Source organism: Excalfactoria chinensis, chromosome 1 (genome assembly GCF_039878825.1).
Source record: "Excalfactoria chinensis isolate bCotChi1 chromosome 1, bCotChi1.hap2, whole genome shotgun sequence".
NCBI lineage: Eukaryota > Metazoa > Chordata > Aves > Galliformes > Phasianidae > Excalfactoria > Excalfactoria chinensis.
This window is the reverse complement of record NC_092825.1, coordinates 68808890-68834124: the sequence shown is the minus strand read 5'-3', so window position 1 is coordinate 68834124 and position 25235 is coordinate 68808890. Positions and strand designations below refer to the sequence as shown.

The following is a 25235-nucleotide window of genomic DNA, read 5'->3' as shown; positions in this document are numbered from 1 at the left end:
AGAACGTACAAACAACAGTATGAATAATACAGCAATTAAGCAACATAAATTTGCAGAAATTGCTTATGAGAATGGTTACAACTGACCGTGCCGATTCTACTAATTTATCTATTATATACAAATCTATACATATCATAAACACAGCATCGCTTGTAGTCCAGTGATTTCCAGAGATACCACGGAATTTACTGCAAATAAGCAGCCTTTGTTGTCTAATATAAATGCACAAAGACATTAAAGAAATCCAGCTATGCACATAATTTACAGTGAAATCATTGCTCAGTGCCATTAACAGCAGGAAGTCACGAGCTGGTGTTTTGCCTTCACTACCTACAACAGGGATCTCTATGTGAGCTGATCCTCTATCACTCACGCTACAAGTCTTAAGTATAATGAGGAATAAGGATCTTATTTCAGCTTTTCCTGCTTGTAGACAAATCCAAAACATTTGTCTCTTACGTTAGCGGTAATTATAGAGATGATTATTTCTTGGAAAGTAGCAAATTGAACTATAGCTAAACTTTCTCTGTCTCCTCACAGGATGCCAGGAGAAACTCGATTCATTATTGATGTAGATTAATCTTCAACCTCAAATGCAAAAGAAGAAGTCAGCCACAGACACCTTCCCAAAGCTAGTCATGCTTCCAGCTGTCCCCTGAGCCACTAACTGTGCCCCAGAGCTCGCCCAGGCTCCCCAACACAGCCCCATAATGCCAACTGTTGACTAAGCCCAGAAACAGGAGCCACTAGGGTGGGAATCAGACAATCGCCATTGCTCATCATATCCAAAAAATCCAGTTCCCCATATCCATCATAAAAGAAAACTCCCAGAGAACTTTCTCGCATAGTACCACAGAAAGTGAAACCACAAAAGAATAGAGGGAAGAGAGGAAGTGTGGTATTTCTGATGACATCAGCACTGCATTTATCACAGTGGAACTGTTCCAGTCACAAATATCAACTTGTCCTGTAAATTTTCAGCATCTTTGATTCAGAAAGATACTTAGGTACATAAATAACTCTTGAGGTATGTGTTTAAATACAATACATGGCTTAGATATGAAACTAGTGGTGCTGTGTAAGTCTAATTCTAACCAAATCCAATGTATTATGCCTTTGGCATGCTTATGTTACAGAATCCAAGTGTGAGGTTCACAGATTATAGTTCTGGACATCTGGCCTACTTTGTTGGGGTTTATTTAATCTTTCTTTTATTTCAGAGAACACAGAAAAAGGACAAGCAAGAACACAACAGATCTACACTTATGGGTTGGCTTTGCTGCTGTCTTTCAGAACAAGCTGCAGCTCAGAGCTTAAAATAAGGGGCGAAATAAAATAAACCAACAACAAAACCAACTCATTTCCATCTCTGTTTCAGCATTACTTTACTTTTCATAGTAGTTTTCCGTGTCTACACAACATTCCTGGAAACTGCTAACTAAGTACATGTGTTGTGGGTCCAGAGAATAAACTGAAAACTGTGCTTTAAGGATTAATACAAGCACTCAGAATGAAAGCCTGAAAAGAACTGTGTGTTGTACACTGAAATATGGCACTTTGTTATTTTCAGTGCTTTTGACTAATTCTAAATGAAGATAATTCCAAACAGACACCATTCAATAAAAAGAACGCAGCATTCAGTCCAGCAAAGTCATTCATTACAATATTTATTTTATGAAATAAAGAAGAAAAAAATGTTTCCATGCATCTCAATAAAATACAGAAAAAGAAATTGTCACAAACAAAACAGAGTACAAGCAAAGTAGAAGTCCTGCTGAAAATCCTGGGAGCTCCACTCCTTGCATTTCATCACACACACACAAAGCATATGCAGAAGAAAGTGCAGTCTAAATACAGTAACAGGTCATCTGTCACTGTCTTAAATGAGTAAATCAGACCTCAAAACTTTTGCCATCACCTCTGTTTTGATAAGACTAAACTGACTCAACTTGTTTTCCTAGTAACTAGTTCTTGGTATTATCTTTGGCTGGGAACTCACAGCAGAGTTCATATCACATTATAGCCTAGGAAGATACCTGGGCTCAAATTTTAGGTAGATACAAGAAAAGAGCAGGGCATAATTGGTGGCAGCCGTTCCACTGCTGTAACAAGAGTGTAGGTAAATGCTTTGACTGTCTTAACTGAGGGTAAGAGGGAAGAAATACATCCTGTGAAAAATACATGGGCAGAAGCAGGGAATATATGTAGTACTTCTCTAAGGATTCTGCTAACATAAAAGACATGTAGTGTTATAAATGATGCAGAAAACACCTTTATTCAGGTTGCAAGTTACTTTGCTATAAAACTTTTTACTGAAAATCTGATCCTTTTCCTTGTCTTGCAGCATTCTGTTTAGCTTTAGCAAAGCTGTTACAAGATCTCTCTCCTGCTTGTATTGTACAGAACATCTGAGACTCCCATAATGGTTACCAACCACATGACTATTGACCACAAAGCCAGTCTAATTCTAGTCTCACACTTCTAACACAAAAGCAGTCCCCATCTCTTACTAAGAATGTCCAAAAGCTACATAGCTGTATTTTTGGGGGGTGAGGTGTAGAGAAAGGAAGAACAAGGCTCCACTTAACACAAACACCTATTACCCCAGAAGCCCCACTCCATGCAGGTTTAGGAATACCAGAAGCAAAGAGTTTCATGTGGGGAGGAGCGAAGAGAAGACAGCAGACTGGCATCCTTCAACCTGGACCGAGGGATGCATCCTCTTCGCCAGTAACAGCATTCTTCTGCTAGCTACCAAGCTATCTCTGCTGTAGTGCGGAAGGTTCTGCATATGACTCCTGTGAATGATGCACCATAGGGAAAGACCGTTATAGGGACAAATGTGGTTTCTGCGTTGCTTCTTAAAAGCTAGGAACATGTAAATTGTAATTTAATCTGTAGCATGAAATATTAAGAGACTAGAAATCTGGAGATACAGAACTGCCTGTGCTACCTTAACTCAGTCCCTTGCATGCATGTATCAGCAAAATGACAGATCATGCAACAAAGTCATCTTTCAATCCCCAGAAGAATCTTATTTCATTCCACTGACAAACACAAATGAGGCGGAAAAAAAACCTCTCCATTGGAAAGCACAAGTTCAGTATTTCTCATTTTTGGGTGGTTGCAGCTGAAATAGCCTTTTCTTGATCAAGTTTTAAAAATGCAATTATGCTAGGCACTCCATTTTCTTCACATTAGGAGACCAAAAAATGCAGTAGAAGATCATGGTCTCAGGCCTTCACAGGCCTCACTGAAACACAAGGATTGATTCTATTTTTAAAATAACTACCCAGCTTCCTAACTAGTATGATCTCTGTGTTGTCCATGTAAACATTACACAGAATCTTTGTACCACCCACTAAACCCTTTGCTTCAATCAACTATTTGTGCCCAAGAGTACATCCTTATGTTTCTTCCTACACCACAGCCATCCTCCTACACAATAAAAGACGTAATGAAATAGGAATTAATTATAGTCGGATACTTACAAGGATTGCTGCTGTTCGGTTCTGTCTTCCCAGCCTTGGTGAGTTTGGCTGAGTTCTGCTGTGCTTTGCCCTGCTCCTCTCCAGTTAGTAAGGCTTTTATTTCAGAAGGGATTTTCCCTTGGTCCATTGCCATGCACCACTGCTTGTACTGAAATATGCAAACATGTTAAGCATTAGCAAACTGCCAGGATCACATTAGCAGACAAAACAAAGCTGTAATATTTACCTTCCAACATATTCATTTAAGGTTCGAATTTACTGGACTGAAGCCTCTTACAGAACTGCAGAGTACTAACGAGCTAAGCTTGTGTCCCTGGTTGCATACCTGGCTTCAGTAAATCCCGTTTCAGTCAATAAACTGCTACTCGATGGCAGAGCTGGACACAATACTGTAATTATTAAACAACATGGAACACTTTGTGCATTTTCTTGCTGTTAACATGCCAGAATACCGTTCCAGTTCATGGCCTATTAAAAAGAAATATTTCACATGACTCTGGGGCTGACTGACTATTAAGAGGTCCTTCCTGATTGTGCAAGGCAGAGTTACAGGACATTTGCCTTTTTCCTAACTCCCACATCTAAAATTCTTCATTAGCAAAGCCATAAAATGGTCATATGTAATGGTGCTTTCTTAGCTTACTTCCAGTTCATAACCAGCAGATAACTTACAGCATGATGTTCATATCCATCATGCAAAGTAGGCAAGCAGCTGAGTGCATCTGTTAGGGATGTTTAAATATTCTATGGCTAGCCAAATCCCACTCTCATTTTAGTTAATGCAGTTTCAGGAACAAAAGTCCACAATGGCAGGCCCAAATAATATCAAGGGTCAGGTTAAGTGATGGTTTCTTACCATTTCAAGCTCTTCTCTGAGAGCACAGATGGCTCGCTCTCGGCTTGAAACCAGCTCTTCCAGGTACTGGTACCTCAGCTTCTTCCTGGCTCTGCACTCTCTTGCACTCTGACGACTTCTTTCAAGTTTTGCCTTCAAGTCTATTTTGGCTGGTTTACGACCTCTCTTTCCTGGTTTCTTTACTTTGCCTCCAACCACCTGAAAATGAAAGGTACACTAAAGATGATGTTCTGCAAAGGGAAAGATGAAATCATGTAATTGTGCCTGTAGCTGTCTCAAGCAGAAAAAGTTGCACATATCTGGGCTAATTTTAGAGCATGAGAGGAAAGAAGATGCTCATTTCAGGGGCTGATGTATAAAGCTTTGAATGACAGCACCCAAAACAAAATGAAGGGGTTAGACTTGATATTGAATCAGTACTTAAATAGTCCTATTGTAAATGTTACCAGCCCAATTTGGAGGAGCAATACCACAGAAACACAGAATGGCTGAGGTGAGAAGGCACCTCTTGGGTTCCTCTGGTTCAACGCCAAAGAGCAGGGTGCTCAGGGTCACATCCAGACAGTTTCTGAGTATGGATCCTCCACCACAACTCTGGACAACCTGTGTCAGTGCTCTGTCACTCGCACATTGCTTCTTCTGGCCCTCTCTTCAGCAGCTCTGTATCTCTACTCTACTGGAGAGCCCCAAACCAGACACAGTACAACAGATTTCTAGGAGAATATCCGGGACATCTAGAAGGAAGAGAGATGATTTCTAGCAAAACTGTTTTAGTATTATCAACAACCCCTGCTCTAGTACATGCCAGCTCAAGACTACTTTATTATGAAGTTTTACACTTTAAATTTGAATAAAAACAAAACAAAAAATGATTTATATCAGTACAAACCAAAGCTTTGTATTGCTGCAATAAAACAACAGGATTTTCAGCCCATTCTGAAGATAAAACTCTGAACGATCTGCACCTCATCTGAAATTTCTCTGTCTTGATTTATTTCACAGGAACTTTCTGAGTATTTTTACTAAATGGGAGATTCAGTTCCACTGAGTCCTACCTCTGCCCCTCTGCTGCCTCTATTTGAACTGTACCGAATCACTCTGGTCACATTTACATCTGAAACAGTTTGACACAACCTGGAAAACTGTCTTCTCATGTAATCTACCCCAACAGTAATTACTGTCACTGCGTAATTTAGATCTCCTTCGCAGAAAAGTAACCAGGTAACTTCTTGCCCTACCCAATGACGGTTTTGGAATCACTCTGTCCTTCCCTTCATGGTTCCATTTTACAGGTCTGAAAGCACCTCTTCCTACAAATACAAAAGAAAGAAAGAATTTCCTCAAAGTTTACTCTGTGCTTCCCCACCCAAATATATTACTCTTATTAGGAGAACGTGGCATATGAAAGCCTGTTAAATATGGTATGATACCTAGCACACTGGCCATAAGGCAGTACTGCCCTGTAAGCATTACTTCACTCACAAGATCCATTTCCCCTCTCAAGTGAGGGGAAGTGAGAATTCCTTTCTATTTGCATTCTGACCACACTGTTTGACTGGAGAGGGTGTGGAGAAACACACCTAACACACACCTACATATAAGAATTTCAATGCCAGCCCAGTGATTCACCACACTGAGTATAAACTACTTCTTCCTAAAAGACATTGTTCAATATATCAGAGTTCATAAAGGAAAAATAAAAAGACACTTTCTACTGTCTAACGCTGCAAAATAAGTCAGCTTCAACATTCAAAGAAGTCACTTGTTCTATAAACTTAGCAGGCTGCAATAAAAACAATAACATAGTGAACTGATGTGCTAGAATGAAAAAACAGATTATACAATTGAGCCTATTCTTTCTTTGGAAAGCAAGTCAACAATCACATGCCAACATAATGTACCCTTTTGTACACTGCCTCTCCTAATTTATTCAGGAGTAGCTGCCCCTCGGAATCAAATAGAGAAAGTACTTAATGGACATCCAGTGATAACGAAACAAACATAATGCATTCAGAAAAGCAAACAAAAATCCAGTCCTTTACATTAGAACTACAGAATACAGATTGAACGATTCATTTACTCCAGGATGCTCTTTCTAAAATCTTCTATGCTCAGATACTGTTCTTCAGTTCCTGCATGTGGGAAAACATTAAACTTGAAGCTAAACTGGACGATCTGGTCCAAGACACAAAGCAACACCTGCTACATCTGTAACAATCAGTTACTTGATATAAACCTTTGTGCAACTTGCAGCACAAAGGAGCACACCCTAAATAGCCTCCCTCATCTTTGTTCCCTTCACTCAAATTTGGGGATTTCCAAATCTTAACTTTGATCTCCCCAGCACTCATCTGATTACACAGCAAGACACCAGAGTTGTATAAAGCTAACCAGCCATGACTAAGGAAAGCAGCAGCACCAGATAAAGAAAGTTGGTTATTGTTTTTTGGGCATGACATGCACAGCTCTGTCCCCATGTAAGTAAGGATTGCACCCTGCAGGTCACTGTTTGCTAGAGCTCTTACCACCAGGACTGGGGAAATAATGAAGAGCTTCCTCCCCTTCTAACTCCTGCAGCAGTTAGACCCTAATCATCTGCCTTCACACAATCCCAAAGGATTCATACTGTCTTCATGGCACCATATGATCAGGATCACCCACAACAGCTAATTTAATAAGTGATTTAACACCAAATCCTTCATCCTTACTCATTTTTCTTTACCAATATTTAGAAGCTTCTACTGTAACTTTAAGCAACCCAGATGGGGAAAAACAAACAAACAACAACAACAAGCCTGATAAATGCTTTGTTGGCATCCCACATTATCAGCTTTTGAGTCACGTTTACCTTGTCAGTCACTATGCTGATGTGACAGAAAAAAGACAAAACAGAAATTCTAGCTGATCCTGAATATGGCAGAGAACCAACAAGAAACATGGAAACAGCCATTGGATTTGGGGCTTTTTCTTCTTATTATTATTATTGAAAAACAAAACAAAACAAAACGGGTTTCAACAGATGTCTGCAGATGAATGGCCAGAACGTGTCACAGAGCTGCCCTCCATGGAAAGGAGATAACTTGTTATGGCTACTACTATTCACCTGCCCAAGAAACCGAGCTAATTGGGATAACACTGACCTGTCACATATGCAGGATCTGGACAATCTGGAAGGTTAAAACAATGCTACTCATTTTTCTTCAGCCAAGTGCCCTCCAGCAGTTCTTGGCTCATTCACAGATAAATAAATAGCGCCTAAGCACTACACCAGCCAATGCTCCAGATCCAACTCAATAACTCATCTTCAGCAGACCCTTGTTTGTATTAGTAGTATAGGTCTGCAGAATCTAAATGGTGATCGTATACAGAACTTACAGAAAAATACAGAAATGACTGGGAAGGAACAAAATCACGCCTAAACTCTGCATTCGCTACAGCAGTAGTGTAGGGGAAGGAGGAGGAGGAAAAGTCATCTAGTGATGCTTGCAAACAATTTTTTTTCAAAACAAATAATCAAATTAAGTCAGTTACAATAAAGATGAAGTTACTCAGTCTGCTAAGTAACAGCACATCCCATGAGGTTGCAGTACATAGCCCGTCCAGAAAGTACTCTTGTTGATCTTCCATTGCACAATATTTTATGTACTTTGCACAGATTAGTTAACTAACTTTCACTGGCAGACTCAATAACCTGAATTACACCAAGCAGGCATCTGATAACAATCCAAAAATGTAAGCTATTAAGGGAGCAAGCAATTTATACACCTTACACAAGTATGCCAATAGAAATTAATACAAAATGTCTATCCATGCAAAGTGATTAATTTATTAAGACTATAATCTCTAGCAGAGAGGGTCATATTTTATGTTCTTTTTTTGTTGTGGTTGTCATTTCTTTTTATTTTTTTATTAATGTCAAAAATATCCTTTTAAACTTGAACACGAAAGTTTTCTAGATCTGATGCTTGTATTTCTGCCTCTCCCTTTAACTTTTACTACTTCATACAATCAAATAATTGTGGGGGTTGGAAGGGACCTCTAGAGATCATCAAGTCCAAACCCCCTGCCAATACAGGTTCCCTAAACTAGGTCACACAGTAAAGTATCAAGACAGGCCTTGAATATCTCTAGAGAAGGAGACCCCACAACCTCTCTGGGCAGTTTGTTACAGTGCTCTATCACTCTCACAGTAAATAAATTCTTCCTTTACATGGAACTTGCTGCATTCATTTCTACCCATTGCCTCTTGTTCTATTTGCTGCACATAGCTGAGATGAGTCCACCCCCATAGATTTGACTCTCACATATTAAATATTCATAGTGATGACTTCTCCTCTCAGCCTAATCCAGTCTGAAGAGTCCAAGATCTCTCAGTTTTTCCTGGTACAGGAGTTGCTCCAGGCCCCTAATCATCTTTGTGGTCCTTCTCATTTTGAGGAATATATTAAGGCTGAACTCTAATGACCTCTTAAACCACATAAGGCTAAATTATGGGGTCTCATCTATTGGAAAGTAACCCTGCAGAGAAGGACCTTGGAGTACTGGTGGACAGTGGGCTGACCATGCAAACATTATGCCCTTGTGCCAAACAGTGTCCTGGTGCTCGAAAAAGCCAATAGTGTCCTGGGGTACATTTAAGAGAGCATGATAAGCAGGTTGAGGGAGGTGATCCTCCCCTCCAGGTGAGGCCACATCTGGAGTACTGTGTCCAGTTCTGGGCTCCTTGATTCAAGAAAGAAGGGCAAACTAGTGGCCTGGAACATCTCCCTTATGAGGAAAGGCTGAGAGACCTGGGACTATACAGCCCAGAGAAAACTGAAAGGGGATTTTGTTAATGTGTACAAATATCTTAAGGGAAAGTATCAAGAGAATGGGGTCAGGCTGTCTCCTTTTGTGCCTGGCAACAGGACAAAAAGCAATGGGCTCAAGCTGAAACAGAATGTTTCATCTGCACGTGACAAAAAACTTCACCATGAGGATGGCAAAGCCAGTGCCCATATCTCCTACTACAGAGATATTCAAAACCCAGCTGGATGTGACCCTGGGCAGTGTACTCTGGGTGACCCTGCTTGAAGGAGTTGGACTAGATGATCCCAAGTGGGCCCTTCCAACCTCAACCATTCTGTGTTTCTGTGATAGACCACTAAGAATTAGAGAAAATGTACAGCTCACAAATTCCAAATTCTTTATACAGACAAACAAAAACTCTGAACATGGGTGGATGTAGCTATAGAACGGTTACCTCACTGCTGATGGAATTTATTTACCTCAGCTTATACAGGAAAATTCCTTTCATAGTCACCCCATTCACTTCCATGATAAGACTCTCAGATTACACAGTCCAGCCCTTCCAATAATGAGGAAAATGTGACTAGGTGGAACTTTTAAAAGGCTTCAAGGACATGCTCGCTTGAGCTGGCAGATCACGCTGGCTATAAAATGAAGTATAAACAGTGCAGTGCTTGCTTCATTTTCACACAACAACATGAAATGGGAAGCACCCTCTCAACAGAAAGGGGATCTCTTCAACAGAGCCATCAAGCTCTTAGGCCTCATGAGTTTGTTCTGAAAGTAATTGCAGCTCTACAAAATTACAGTGAAATTTTTTTCAGAGCAGCATTTACTTACTGAAAAACATCAACAACTCTCGTTAGAAGCAACGGGGATCTGAAATCACCCAAGAGTGTTATCTAAGGGAAAACCTGCTGAAGCAAGTACAGTTTGCAGTCTTCCTCACTGACAGCCACATCCAGCAGTTCTGGGCAGCACTGCTTTTCAAAGTCATCATCCTTGAAAATATCTCAGTGGTAAGCATTACATAGAAACATCATATTATGCAGCTGTATTTGAGACTGAAGAGAAGAAAAGGAGATATCCCAATTTGCATATTCTTTTCTTCACTTTACTTGAGTTTTTCTAAGGGAAAAAAAAGAGCAAACACCTGTGTTACTGACTAGGTGCCAATGTAAAGCTTATTTAGTCCAATGTGCCCAATGACTTTTTCCAAGAGAAGCAGATTACCGAGACCTCACGGAACACAATGATGGTATATTAAAAAAAAAAAAAAAAAAAAAAAAAAAAGAATTTAATGAAAAATCATAAGATTGCTTGTTATAAATAAACTAAGTTTATAACTAAGGAGAAGTGAAGTTGCTATATATGCCTCCAGAATTAAACTTCCTGTATCTACTAAACTAGTGCCTGGCCATACACACCATTTCATTTGGTTAACCCACACAATCGTAAGCATTTTGCTGACATAAGCGATTCTTGGTAAATACGTAAACATGGATAAACCACACGGAGTCAGGAGTTGGGCTCTGTGACCTTGGCAGACTCGGGATATTCAATGATTCCACGCCAATTATCCCATCCCACGGCCTACCTGACTGTATTTCCACCTGGATGATTCCTGGGGACTCGAGCCTTTATGCACAACACCGATACGCCCACAACCACCACCGCAGCCAGCTGAAATATTCACACTCACCGGTGCTTGTGCAGCTCCACGCTGAGCCGACGCAGCAGTAATTCCGCCGGCCCCACGAGCCCTGCCACCCGCCCCTGAAAGGACGCGGCCTCCGAAGAAGCCCACCTCCGTTCGCTCCCCGGCCCAAACACGCAGTGACGGGCCCTTACCTTGCTATCATCCATGTGCCCCGCCAGCCCCTGCAGACCCACGCAGAGCGCACAGAAGCCGCCTGCCCGCACCTCGCTGCTGCCCGCAGCCCGGACGCTCACCGTCCCGCAGCCGCCGCCATCGCGCTCCGCGCTGTTTGTTTACAGCTGGAGCGGCGGCGGAGCGGTGAGCGCTGGGAAGGGTAGTCCTGTTCCGCGCCGCCGCAATGGGCTGCCGCGAAGGTCGGGCCATGATGAACTACAAGTCTCCAGCAGGACGAAACGAGGAGGAGCTCTGGAGTGACGCACATGACTCTGATTGAGAACTACATTTCCCTGGAGGCCCTCGGGCCGTCGGCAACCGGGCCGATGCCTGCTCGGCAGCGCTGCTGCGTCAGCTGGCCTTCACCTTCTGCTCGGCCCGCCCAGCATCGCGGGCCCGGAGCGCTTTGCTGCAGCCTAACACAGACAAAAGAAAGTTTCCCTTGCCCAAGCTTGTCCCCTGAGTTGGGCAGTGTAGAGCAGTAGGGCAGAAGAAAGGTGAAGTACTTGTTGGCTGACAGTGGGTCACAGTTTGTAACTAGGGCTTGGATCTGTTTTTCCTATTCTGTGCCACCAGGACAGTAATAAGTGTAGGCTGTGTTACAGTGAAACAAAGTCAGTCAACTTTCCAGTGACTTGGAAAGCAAAGTGGGGTAGAATGGAGCAACAGGTTGGTACAATTACCTGGATGATGGGAAGCAAAGGAGGAAAGATTGGAACAGTGACTGTTTTTCCTCAAAGTAGGCCAATCAGATATTGGTCGTCTGCTGTTTTTTGCCTTCTTTTACCTTTCAAGCTTTGAAGACAGAATTGAGTCTTCCTAGTCACTTGGAAACTGCATAAAGCACTGAGACCACCATCTGTGCACCACCACATCAGAAGAAGTAGTACATGCAATCCTTTGGGAATACCAGGTTTCACCTCCTTTCACGTCAAAGCATACCAGAAAACGCTGAATGCTTTTGATGCAAAGCCAAGCCATGGCTTCCCTAGGTCGCTTGAAATTAGGCCCCTGTTTGCTCAAAAGAAGCATGTACCCCGGGAAACAATCCTGTAAACATGGTCTGTGTTTCAAGTTTGCAGTGAAGCCTGAAGCTACGCATGTTTCATGTTGCTGCATGTTTCTTTTTATTCATGCGCTTTTCATGCAATGCTATTCACAAGAGTTTCCCATGACTTAATCTCTTTTACATGCAATTCTTAGGACTAAGGCTTTGTCATGGGATTTTCCCCCTGAATCACAAACCTTCCTCTTGGAGGGATATACTTTCTGCATGGCAAAGACAAAGGACTTTTATAAGCTTTCTTCATAAGCTTATATGCTTTTCAGTTGTCAAAGCAGTTTGCGCACTTCTTCCTATTAGCCTGCCAAAAATGATATATCAGTTCTTGTAATTCTGCTCCTGATTTTTTTTTCCCCCTAAATAAAGCTACTGGAGATTATTAGATTGATTAATGCATTAAACAAGAGGCATCGACAGTGGAAAAAATGTTTGTGGAAGAAATAGCTTGCTATGAGCTTGCCTAGGTTGCCTCCTGTGACTCCCTCCCACATCTTTGCCTTCGAATTCTTGAAGAAGGTGATGAGGTGCCTTCACCTTTGGCACTATCCTGGGGCTATAAATGACTTTAAAAGCCATTTGGGGGTTTCCCTGGTGAAGGGAAATATTGAGTGGCAAAGAGCCAACATAGCTCACTAAGGCAACCCTCTGTTGCAACATGAGTGGAGGAAGGAGATTAGACATAGCCCCAATTGCTGATTCAGAAAGGCCAGAATCCTTTTAACCAGCAAATTAAAATTACAGCTGCATCTTTTCTCTCTCCATTCTGCTTTTTATCACATAAGAAACAGAGCTCTCAACTTCTGACAAAGCAATGCAAAAGTTCCCTGACCAAACATGTAAGAGTTTCCATGTTTCAGCTCCAAACAGAACAACTGCTTTACCTTTGTGGTTTGCTGTAATTCTGGATTAATATGAACATGCAAATTGAACAGCAGTCTGTCAGAACATTAGAACAATTTTGATTTGAATATGATGTGTATGCACATACGTTGCACTTGAGCTGACAGTGTTTTAAACTGAATTTAACAGATTCATGCCTCTTTGCACAGCAAATAGTGAATGCTTGGAATTTATTGCCACAGGACACTCACTGTACAGCAGAGTACAGCAGGCTTAAAAATAGGATAAGACAGATTTATGGACATAAGTTTCACAGAGAGGCATTAAAACCATGTACCTTCCGCCATCTCTAACCTAACAGTTTTGGATAGTGGGGATGTGTGAAAAGAGTGAAGCACAGAAAAAGCCCAAGTTCACATACTCTTCCCTAAACAGTGTCCTTTACTGCCACTCAAAGAAACAGTGCTGAATTAAATGGGTCAATGGTCTGAGTTAGTACAAAATGCATTCTTTTGTTGCTTTTTAACAGGTCACCACACTGACCAGCAAAGACTTATAAGTGCGCTAAGGTTTCTGAGTGAAGCTTCCTCAGTTAAAGGCAGATGATCTATATATTAAACCAACTGACTCTCCCTAACTGAACATTACTGTTTTCCCTAGTGAGTGATCACTCCCAACCAATTTTCTGAAGCACCCTGACAGTTCTATTGCTAAACAAGTGACACACACCAAGTATACACTACCTTGTATTAATCCTGGTGTCACAAATTGCCTTAAGCAGGAACTACACGGCAGTCCCTTGCTCAAGTGAATCACATTTATTAAAAGAAGGGCTGTGCATCCTCCTGGAATGGCAAACCCAGACAGACTTGAAGGTATATAAATAAACTTTATTCAGTGATATCGCAGTCGTTTAAAAATCATTGCTTATGTCAGAGTGACTAAAAAGAGATACAATGAAGTGGGTGATTTTGCACCACCTGCTTCCATTTGCAGTGAAGTCAACACTCCTCAAGGGAGGTGTTCATTCCCTCTACAACTGTAGCTATTTTAATTTGGGCAAATGGAAATCTGTTCTTCTGACAACTTACATGAAATAGGAATAAATATTGCAAACACTTGGTATCACAATTCGATATTGTCTGAAATTGCTCCACTGTCCATTTATGAGGACTTAGCAGATAGGAAAACAAGGGTGCAGTAATATATCTTACTGCTGCTTACATAAATGTAAAAGCATAACTGTTAAATTCATGAGCAGCACACACTAACAAGAACATACCGTGTTCTGGTGAAGTGATTAGTTACTTTGCTGGTATTATTATTACTATTTTTTTTCCATTTAATAAACAATCTCTTTGAAAGTAGATTTTAAAACCATACTCTGTATTTGAACAAAGCACAGCCTAGTGTACTTACTATACACCATACAATTGAACGTTTGCTCTCATCTCTGCTAATATTCTACTCGGTGACTATATTAGCAACTTCTGTGGTTTAAAATGCTTGAAGTCATGTATACAAGGGTTCTTCCCATATAGCTATTGCAAAAGACTCTATGATAGTGTGCAATAATCAGCTCTTGCCCTGAGCATACACAGAGAAAAGTCACCCTTTTATCTAGCCAAACAAACTCTCCTGCTTAAGCAAAATTTTGAAGCAATGCTTCTGAAGCTTTTATATTGCTGAAGGGATTAACTAATGATAATTCGTTTCTCTGCATTAAATGTTCATGGGGCATCTGGAAATGAGATACTTTGTATTTGTTAATTAAATAGCGGAAGTGAGGGAAAAAAAGTCATGCGCTCCAAATACTTCACCCATACAATAGCTGTAAATAGGATAGGATGGAAGGCCAGACACTGTTCAGAAGGTAATTGCGTAACATGGATTTTATGCAGAATTTAAATTAAATTAAATTAAAAACAACAACAACAACAACAAAAACCCAACAGAAAAAGAAACAACCCTACAAAAACAAAAAACCACCACCAACAAAAAAACAGGACCAAAGAGCAAGACCAACCAATCACTGATTAAAAAGATGACGAAGAGTGGGTCAAAGATCAATGCGGTGCGTAAGTGAATAAAATTTAATCTTGCTTCGGAAACAACAAACAAACAGCAGCACAATACGCCACGTTCAGGAATGTGACAGCCATGCTGTAACTGGCACTCAAACAACAGAGAATTATTGCTGCTGATATGGTAATTGCAGAGGTACAGAAAAAAAGTGGGTGGATCATGTGAAATTCATGAAATACTTGAGGTGAAGTACAGCAGGATTAGTCTTTTAACTGTGTACATTGATCCCTATGTGCAACTGGTTTAATAAAAAGCATATTGTTCATTCTCAAGAGGCTTACAAATCCACTTCATCTCTGTGTCATTTTTTGTTTGTAAGATATTTTGCAACATGCTTTTCCCCTCTGGCCTACGCAAGTATGCCTACATATGCATACCTATTAGAGCCAGAAAAAAAATCTGCCGCCTGTAGCTGGCCATTCTTATAACAGAATTCCTGGTTGTTTTCCACAACACTTTAAACCATCTTAAACAGTCTTGTTCTGACCCAAATTCTGTGACATGAGCTAGGTTTCCACTCAAAACATTTACCAATCTAAGCCTGATACTGTTGTCCAGTTCAAGGACACAAACAACATTTCTGCATAGTTTGAGCTCAAAATGAAGGACTGGCACAACAAGCTGGATCTGTGTTGTAAGTAGGTCAGAGGACTGCCATCATGCCCTTGTCCACTCTAAGAAATGTACGCTTCCTGCGAAAGGTCGGGTTTATCTATGATAGACCTTTACCCTAATCTACCCCTAAGGCAGCGTTGTATCAGCTAACTTCTGTTTTGTGATGATGTTTAAGCACATTGAATTTCCTAGCATTGTAACTGCTGATGAGTCTTGCATTTCTATTTAATGGGACTTGTATTTGGTGAGATTCTTTATATAATCAGAAGTTGCTTACAGGATCCAAGGCTGCACCGTGAATAATTTTATTAACTGAATGTAAATCAAGAACACACACCTGGATAACACAAACTGTTTGCAGGGCTATTTCAAGGCAACAGACAAAATAAAAGCAGAAAGTTATAGAGCAAACAGGCTGCCTGCCTTGTCCATCTGTACAGGGGAAAGAAAAACATGCTTTTTTCAGAAAGATACAGAAGAATATAAAGATACAGAACACAATATAAGAAGGACAGAAATCTATTAGAATGCATCCAAAAAAGGGTTGTGAAGATGGTGAAGGGTATAGAATGCAAGGCATGTGAGGATTGGCTGAGTTGCTTGGTTTCTTCAGCCTAGAGAAGAAGAAGCTGAGGGTAGGCCTCATGGTGGCCTTCAGTTCCTGACAAGGGGAGTGGAAGGCTGGGCACTGATCTTCTCTCCTTGGTGACAGCAACAGGACTTGAGGGAATGGCATGGAGCTGCACTGGGGGTGTCAGGTTAGGGATTAAGAAAAGATTCACCACCAGAGTGAACAGGCTCCCCAGGGCAGAGGTCACAGACCCAAGGTGCCAGAGTTCAAAGAGTATTTGGATAATGCTCTCAGACAGTTTGAATTTTGGGTGGTTCTATGTGGAGCCAGGAGTTGGACTCAATGATCCTTGTGGGTCATGATTCTATAACAAAGCACAGAGACCCCTAAGCAACCACTAGTTCCTTTTCTCACTGGCTCTCTTTTTTTCCCCCCTTTTTCCTGGCATATCCCACAGCTCCCACTCTACTGATAAATCCTGAAACAGCCACCAAGTTTTCTCTTTCCTTGCCTACATTGTTTCTCTTGCCCTTTCCCCTTGACAGGAACCAACTGCACTTCTCATTCAAGCCCTTGCATGAGTTTTTTGGGCTGGATGACCTCTGATGACTAACATGTCCATGATGGCACCTGGCACCCAGTGCTTTTTACAGTTGCACAAAACCATGCTTAGTGAGCATGATTCAGATGGAAGGGGCAGGATAATTCAACGTAACACTTTTTAACCTTGGCTGGATCTGCCATAGCTTGATTCTGTGGAGTAGGTTGATTTTAGAGCAAATTAATTTTAGGCATGTATTTACAAAGAATAGGCTGATTAAATTTTGCATTATACTTCATTATATGGTGAGGCTACATAAGTATATATCCTTTGTGAAACGTTGCCAGACAAGTGGTCCAAATCTGAAACAAGAGCAAATATTCTCGAACTCCTTTCTTCATGTGACCAGATGTTCTGTCACCTTACTTGGGAAACATCCTTGATACTGATGCCATGAATGTAGACTATCCCATTTTTCTCCTTTGACTACTCACAGCAAATCCAAATGATTTCTCAATGGGTTTGGAACAATCTAGGCAACAACTAAAAGCGAGGGACTCAGAAACACTGCTAAGATCCTTCATTAGGTATATACTTGTATCACACAACCAGTATATGGATGTGGATGTGTCCCTGGAGATATAGCACAAAACACCTATTTTAGAGCATCTAGAATGTTAGTCTTTTGTTACTCTGAGGCTGTCAGTCTTAATTGGAAGAAATGGAAGAAATGGCATTTAAATTCACAAGTTGCTATTTGTTCTTAAACCATTATAAGAAACAAATTAGCAATTCAGAAAATTGACTACAATATCTACTAATTTCCCCCTTATCATTCTTATACAAATAAATGTAAGTATAATTGTATCATATAAATATAATTGTAAGCTCCAGACTTTCTCAGACTTGAAGGCTTAAGTGGTTTGTGACAACAGCTTAAGGATTTGGGGGAGTAATGGTAATTATAGGATCAAAATGAGAAAGTATTGCCTATTTTGTGGAAGATACTGCCTATATTGTGGAAGCACAATATCTGTGAGGATTTCACCTACATCTGATAAGACTGTTTTAAATTTAAAAGAACACACTGTAGATATGTATTTTTTTCTGTTTAAATACTGTTAAATTTCAGTCAAGACTGATCCAGGGGAAGAGGAATGAGCACCGTGAAACACTAGTATATAATGAAATCAAGATACCTGGTTTTTAAACAGGTGGTCTTTTTGTTTGTTTGTTTTTAAACTCTAAGAACTTCCCTTGAGAATCTGGGACCGGGGGAAGGGAATCAGTGTGTGATTCCAGTGAACTACATAAAATAGCTTTTGCCCTTTATGCTTCTACTGGCTTGCATAACAAATCATTCACGGTCAAACTGTGCTGTGTGGTTCTGCATGCAGCAGCAGATTTCTGTGACATTGTGCCCATTTCCTGCGAGTTCTCTGACAGTTTTGCTGTTAGATCCAGGTGCAGCATACGTTCAGGTATTAATTCCTGAACATCTCCCCCTCTATAGCATGGTGAAATTCTATGAGTGATTAACAGCAATCTACTGAGGGATATCTCTGGAAAAGAGATAAAGGATGGAGTGAGGTAATTCGAGGGTGGTGAACAGCAAGAGCTTTCATCCTCACCAGGATCCATTGAGATTTACAGCTATCTATTTCCAAATGGGACATCCGTCATTTTTTTTCCCATGAATTTCCAGTATTTTATTTATATTCCCATATATTTCCAGTATTTTAAGCCACGGGAGGAATCTTGACATATGTAGTATGTCAAGGATGTAGTGTTGGTGCTCATGTTAGGTCTTTGGTTAGTTTCAAAGGTGTCTCTGGAGGTTGACTTAGTGTTTAAATCAACTCGCTGCTAAAAATCACTTACTTGGGGCTAACGAACTAATTATAGATGCCATGATTAGACCCCTCTGTGATTACTTCACAGAACCAAGTGATGTCATGTTGCAGAATAACTGTGCCATCAGTTTGGAAGGTATTTTCCCAAAAGAAACAAAAGTGGGGGAGTTGCATATGTTCATTATAGATTTTTTTTTGTTGTTCTTTTTACCATCTCCAGTCCTTCATGCAAATGAGTTATTCATTAACCAACTGCTACAATATCAGGTATAAATATTAACCAAGAAAGCAATGAATCTATAGAGTTCAACAGCTGTTTGCTAAATGTTCACTTTTCTTGCATATTTATAGTCTTTAGTTGACTAGTGACTTGTCCTACTGAAAGAAGAATCAGTTCCAGAGCACTGTAAACTTGCTTCACTGAAATCATTCCCTTCCCTCCACGTCCATCTTTCTTAACCTCCTTTAAATGTTTAGTTATATCAAGGAGAAATGTCCCTGTTGTTGAATTTGTATTGAAACTGCTATTGAAAATTCTCCCCTGCTACTGTTAGAAATATTATTCAGAGTCCCTCAGATAGCTTCAGCACACTTAAATGGAATACAACTCACACTTTTCCCCCTTTAACATGTTCGACAGGTGACACAACTGGTGGCAAATTCCTAAGTATTTATATACTTTAACTCTCAAACGATATGAATAATAGGAAATGTAATGCACTGAGTATATGAGTAATGTTCCCATTAATCAATTGTCCAAAATAAACTGGATTATTCTATCTGTACCATACTGTAGCTGCTTGCAGATAGACGTACTGAAAGAACAAGCTTAATTCTTATAGTCTCTGCTTGTAGTGGAGATTTAGGGACAGAATCTCTTACAAATTGACTCCTCTTCCACATAAGCTTAGGTCAGACACAAAAGAGATTCACAGATGTAGAAGAGCGTCAAGCTGGAATTGTCTAGTTTCTGCTTTCAGTATTTGACTCCTGGTTGAACATAATTTTCAACTGAGTATAGAAACTCCTGAAAAATTAGTTCTTTAGCTGCCATAATGTGACAATCATACCCAGCATTTCAGGATTTCAGAAATGAAGTACAGGTAGAACAAATGATTTTTGAATCTTTAGAGTCAAGAGAGAATGACTGTTTCACCAGCGAAACTGGTGACTGGCATCCTACATTTCAATTCAAAGAATTAAAGTGGAATTTCAGAGTTGAAACAGAGGTCTAGTCTATCTCACATCATGATTTTCTTGCACTAGTTTTGGCAGCAGACTACTAATGTTAATGGATGCATTACAGAGCAACCAGGAGTCTTGGGTGCCTCTAAGCACACTCAAGCAAATTTATCTGCACTGCATCTATTTGGTGAGAACTGCAGTCTAAAACACGCACAATCGGGTCAGCACATCACAAGTCTAAATCCCAGAGTGCCAGACACTTTGCAGCACTGTTGCATTTATGGTCCAAATCCTCCCTGAACTCAAATGAGGAGACTGTGGAGATATTCCCATCAAAATACAATGAAATCACAGGAAGTGCTTACCTATTTAAAAGGATGTTTAAAGAATAGAGTCTCGGTCCACTTGAGCGTACCTGCTTAAAAACACTTAAAATGGGATAGGAGTGTTATTGATCAGTATTGAGTTGCACTAGCTTCCCCTTAAATGCAAGGGGGGGGGGGGAAGGGGGAAAAAATGTTTCTGATTTCAGAGTTATGAAAACCTGCATAAAATGGAGATAATATAAAAAATTATAAGGCTCATTGTCAAAATAATAATACAGGAAAGCCAAAGATAGCTTTGTTGCTTTGTCCTTACATATATTTGAGTTATAGTGTTTATAATCTGGCTGCAGTAATATGGAAAGAAAGAAGAGTCTGGTACTCTTTTGCACTACTCCAGAGGTGTTGAAGAAAATTAAATGAAAGTAAAAATAAGGATGAAGTACATTTTTACATTCATATTTTCATTTTGTTACTAAGGATTTTTTTTTTTGTTGACAGAGCTTAAGGATTTAATAACTTCATTCCTTCAGTTGCATACAACCTTGATTCATTTTATTCCAGGGCCGTATCATTGTGACAGAGACTCTTAAATAGATGTAAGTGTAATGTGCTACCATAAAATTGCTAAGCATAACAAGAACTTCAATTGGTCCAATAAAATCTCAGTGCAGTGCTGCATTGCAGGCACGTCACAGAGATGAAGTAGAGAGGGAATCTGACGATACATTTTTAATGTCCACTGAAATTATATGAGCTGATTAAAATACATTGTGCATTCTCATATGACTACTGTACAGACTCTCTTCAACATGGATTTAACACAGACTGATTGTGAACTTTAACTGCGCATGTTACTTGACAACAGCTTCTACAGTATAAACTCCTATTCCAAACCTAGTTTATACTTTTTGGCTTAGCAGTAATGAGATCATAGAATCATGTAATCAAACAAAAATAAAATGGTTTGAGTTGGAAGGGACCTTTAAGATCATCTATTTCCAAGCCTCCTGCTATAGGCATGGACACCACCTTCTAGAACAGGTTGCTCAAAATCCCATCCAGCCTGACCTTGAACACTTCCAGGGAGGAGGCATCCACAGCTTCACAGGGCAACTTGTTCCAGCATCTTACCACCCTCCCAGTAAAGAATTTATTCCTAATATCTAGTCTAAATCTACTCTCTTCCAGTTTAAAGCCATTTCCTCTCATTCTGTCTCTACCTGCCCTAATAACAAGTCCCCCTCCAGCTTTCCTGTAGGCCCCCTTCAAGATAGAAAAAATTTCAGCTAGGGATAGTGATTCACAAGGGGAATTCTCAGTGTAAAATAGAAGATACAGTGTAAAATACAAGATACAAGAATCATATTTGCTACATCTGCACCATACAGTAACTGAAGCTGGAATGCACTGTTGGAGGCCAGCTGGTCTAACACAGCAGAAGCAAGCTGAAAGTTAAATCCAGTTCCTGTGTTATAGCAAGCCCATTCAATTGCTGACCTTCTTCAAGGACAGAGATCACACCGCCTCTCTAGGCACCAGCTCCAAAGTTTGACCACCTTCACAGTGAAGAGCTCTCTTCTAATATCATTAGACAGCAAATGCCCATCTAGCAACTATCAGAAAGGGTAATTTATTCTGTCTCTGCTGGATTAGCAAACTGCTTCTACTCATTCTTCAGTATAACAATGTCATATGTGCAATGTGGAAAGTGACAAGGGCTCACAGTCAGAAGCAGGGGGTTGTAAACTGTGAGTTGGAGCATCTTTTATCATTAGCAACCTGTCAGATGGGCTCAGCCAAGACATCTGCCTGTATCTGCTCAAGCCCATAAAAACGAGCTGACACTGGCACAACTCTTTCCTTAGCAGTTATTATGAGCTCTTGTTCCCCTGTTGTCTTCTCTTTTCCAGTGGTTCAAGCTTTTGTTCATTCATACACTGTAAAACAAATGGGGGACTAAACTGAGTTAAAGCAGACTTTTGTTTGGTTTCAGGGAAGGTTTTATCTTGAATCAAGTCTCCAGTATAACTCAATACAGAGGTGCGCAACTCCTTGCCCTTGCCAAAGGATGGAGCAGCAAGCACTGAGGCAGAGCCTCTATATTCAGTGACAGATGGCTTACAGTGTCTGTGCAACTGCATCCTGACCTCCTACTGAAACTGTAAGCAAAAATGATTTTTAACATGAGTCATCTGTTATAATAACTATTTTTCTTATGCTGTAGCATAAGACTATGTGACATCATTTAATTGCAACTCCAGTACATCATAACAGATGAATAAACATGCAATTTCTGCAACTTAGTAACTAGACAGGCCCTTCTAACAGGGACTTCTTTTTCCTTTTATATTCTGAAACTCCATCTACCATTTTTCTATACATGACCCACTGACTGGGTCACAGAAGAATCTATCCTTGTATGTATTCATCTAAGGAGTTCTCTTAAGCTAACCCAGTTGCCAGTAAATAATGTCTTGCAAAGCTACATCCTCTACTTGAAACTCCCCTTCTTAAAAAGTCTTCAGCCCTATTTGATTTCACAATATCCTATTTATATATTGAATGATCATTAAGATGTACACTCTTCAGTGCATGTTTCTGGAAGTTATCATCATTTGATCAATGGTTTTAAACAATTTGGGGTTTTTGTTTGTTTGTTTTTTGTTTTTTGTTTTTTTTCACTGAAGAGCAAACAAGCCAAATCTATATCTGGGGTAAGTGGATGAAACTTGGACTAAGTCATGAGAAGTCTACGGCAGATCTAAACACAGAAAACAAAGTGTTTGATTTGCAGCCCTGTGCTTTACTCCCTTTAATTTTTCTTCCTTTCTTTCTGCAGGCTGAACACAAACTAAGGGATTAAACATTTTCAATATGTTAATAATTCTTCCCTCAGCTACAAGAACAAGTGGCAAACTGCACTGAAGCATAAATGTTCTTGAGAGATTGTCAACAGCCCAGAGAGCCGAACCCATATCTAACACACAGAAGCCAATCAGTTCCTGTGCATCTGAAGAGCAGTCAAGAGGCAGTATAAAAATAAACAAGCAGTCCTTCACCTCACCTCCACCTTAGATTTTTAAAATCAGATTGCTACTAAAATAAGCATATTCTAACCTTTCAGCCTAGAAAAAAATAAAAATTAAAAAAAAAAAAATGACATTCTCTGAAAATCTCACATGCTTCTTTTCTGTGTAGCCTGATAATTTCACCCATCCTTCTTGACAAACTTGACTGTCTGTTGTTGACAATTGGGATAGTACCAAACTGAAAGGTTTATATGAACAAAAGCTTATAAACGAAGGTCACTGTAGTGCTCATGCCTTTCTTTCCCACACTAATGACAAGCAGGACAAGCAGTAATTAAGTCAGTCATTTACCTCACATTTTTGCCTATCTTTTCCTTTTTTGATATAAGGTTCTTTTTACCTATTAAGAACATTTTAATGATTCCACACAGGACAAATCTGCATTTTTCAAAGGCAGTTGAATAACAATATCATTTAGCTTAAATATTACAACATCACACAAAATGCAACTGGGAAATGGTGATAACATAAACAGCAGCCCATCAAATCCAGCAGGCTTTGGATATCAGTTAGTCTCAGGAACTGTTAAAGGTAGACAGAAGCTACAATATGGATTAGGGAAAATAGTGAAAACTCAAAAACTGTCAGAAAATTTCCTCTCCTTTGTACATCATAAAAATAAAGTTATGCAAAACTGTCATTCAGTGCCACGGATTATTAATTCACTTTCTACATTCAAACCTTGGAATGAATTTTCTTACTGTGAGCTTACTTGAGTATGTTATCAATTCAGTAACTGTGCATTTCATGTTTTAATATTGTCCCAGATTACATTTCATATATCATAACTTAAAAGCATTTAATGGGTGCTGTTCTTTTTCATTAGATCCTTGGCACTGTTACAAATAGAAAGGGAAAAAAATAAGTCTAAAATGTACTTAAGGTTGATAGTTTACTATAATCTTCTATCAGTTAAGTGTTAAAGTAGTTAACAGGAAGGATATGAATAGTCAAAGACCTCATACATTTTATGTTGCCTTCATAATAAACACAAATACATTTTAGTTCTGATTCATCATTGGTCATGAACAAAACATGAACATATGAAGCTACACTTCAAATAATATAAATTGACATAGCTACTTAAACGCTGGTTGAGCAATGATGATTTGTACCATCTGTGCTTACAGCCCATTACAAGCTAATTTCAATACCAGTACTCCAGCCTACAGACAAGAGGCTATCAGTGAGTAAGAGTTAAAGAAACAAGGTGAGAGGGGTGGTTATTATGTCAATTATCTTAATTTGGGGATTGTGATTATTTTTTGCAATGTATCCCTTCATTTATTTTGGTGATGTGCTGTTTTTACATATTTTCTCCTTAGCCATGCAGAAAAGTGAAAAATGTTACTAGTTATGTTTCTCGGTTGCTGTAGATTTGTCCAAACTTGCTGTTTCTGGAAAACAGTATTCCATTATTCTGTTTCATGATGACAATGTTCCTCCATTCCTTTTCTGTAAATAATATTTAATATGATCTCCAATTTCAAATGCATTTTCTAAATGTAATCTTGTTTCACACAGAAGCGGCTTAGCATCAAAACAGCCACCCTTTTTCTCTGTATGAGATTATTAAGATCAACCAACATTTCCTAAGCTTTATAAAGCTTGTCAATGCATTCAAAAATTATTATTGTTTCCATTATCTCTTTTTCACCGTTTCCTGTTGTCTGTCTCAGAGCTTTTTTAGTTGTTTGTTTGTTTTTTCCTCAGTCTCAGATTGCAAACTAAGCCAACAAACTTTTGTCTATGTGCTTGATTTACTAAGTGTGTATGCTCAGGTAAATATAAAAAAGTTACTCTTCCTTTGAAAGATGTAGAAGAGGAGAGGGAGAAGGATGAATCGGTGATTGGTTGTAGAGTTGAAGAAAACTTTGTTTACTTCTCCAGTCTGCAACTGGCTTGTTATATTACCACATGTAAGGTAATTTATCTCAGTAGCTCATTCCTGTAACCATAAAACATGGTATAACAACACTCCTCCATTCCACAGAAGGCTTACAAAAAATAAAGAGCATTCAGAAACTATAAAGATAGGAATCATGTAAATTCCTATGGG

General features: G+C 39.7%; 1 protein-coding gene across 1 annotated transcript; it reads right to left on the bottom strand.

The window, feature by feature from the left end:
* Positions 1 to 1651: 1651 nt before the first annotated feature.
* On the bottom strand, positions 1652 to 11194 carry CREBL2 (cAMP responsive element binding protein like 2). Its single transcript, XM_072354982.1, has 4 exons — positions 10987 to 11194; positions 4348 to 4545; positions 3492 to 3639; positions 1652 to 2798 (listed from the first exon to the last, which is right to left on the bottom strand). Coding segments are annotated over exons 1-4 (363 nt in total). The 5' UTR covers positions 11002 to 11194; the 3' UTR covers positions 1652 to 2796.
* Positions 11195 to 25235: the final 14041 nt, after the last annotated feature.

Excerpts from the sequence above, each read along its gene's own strand:
- CREBL2 (XM_072354982.1), bottom strand. Across the intron at positions 3,640-4,347 it reads TCAGAGAAGAGCTTGAAATG|TACAAGCAGTGGTGCATGGC; the intron begins GTAAGAAACCAT and ends TGCATATTTCAG.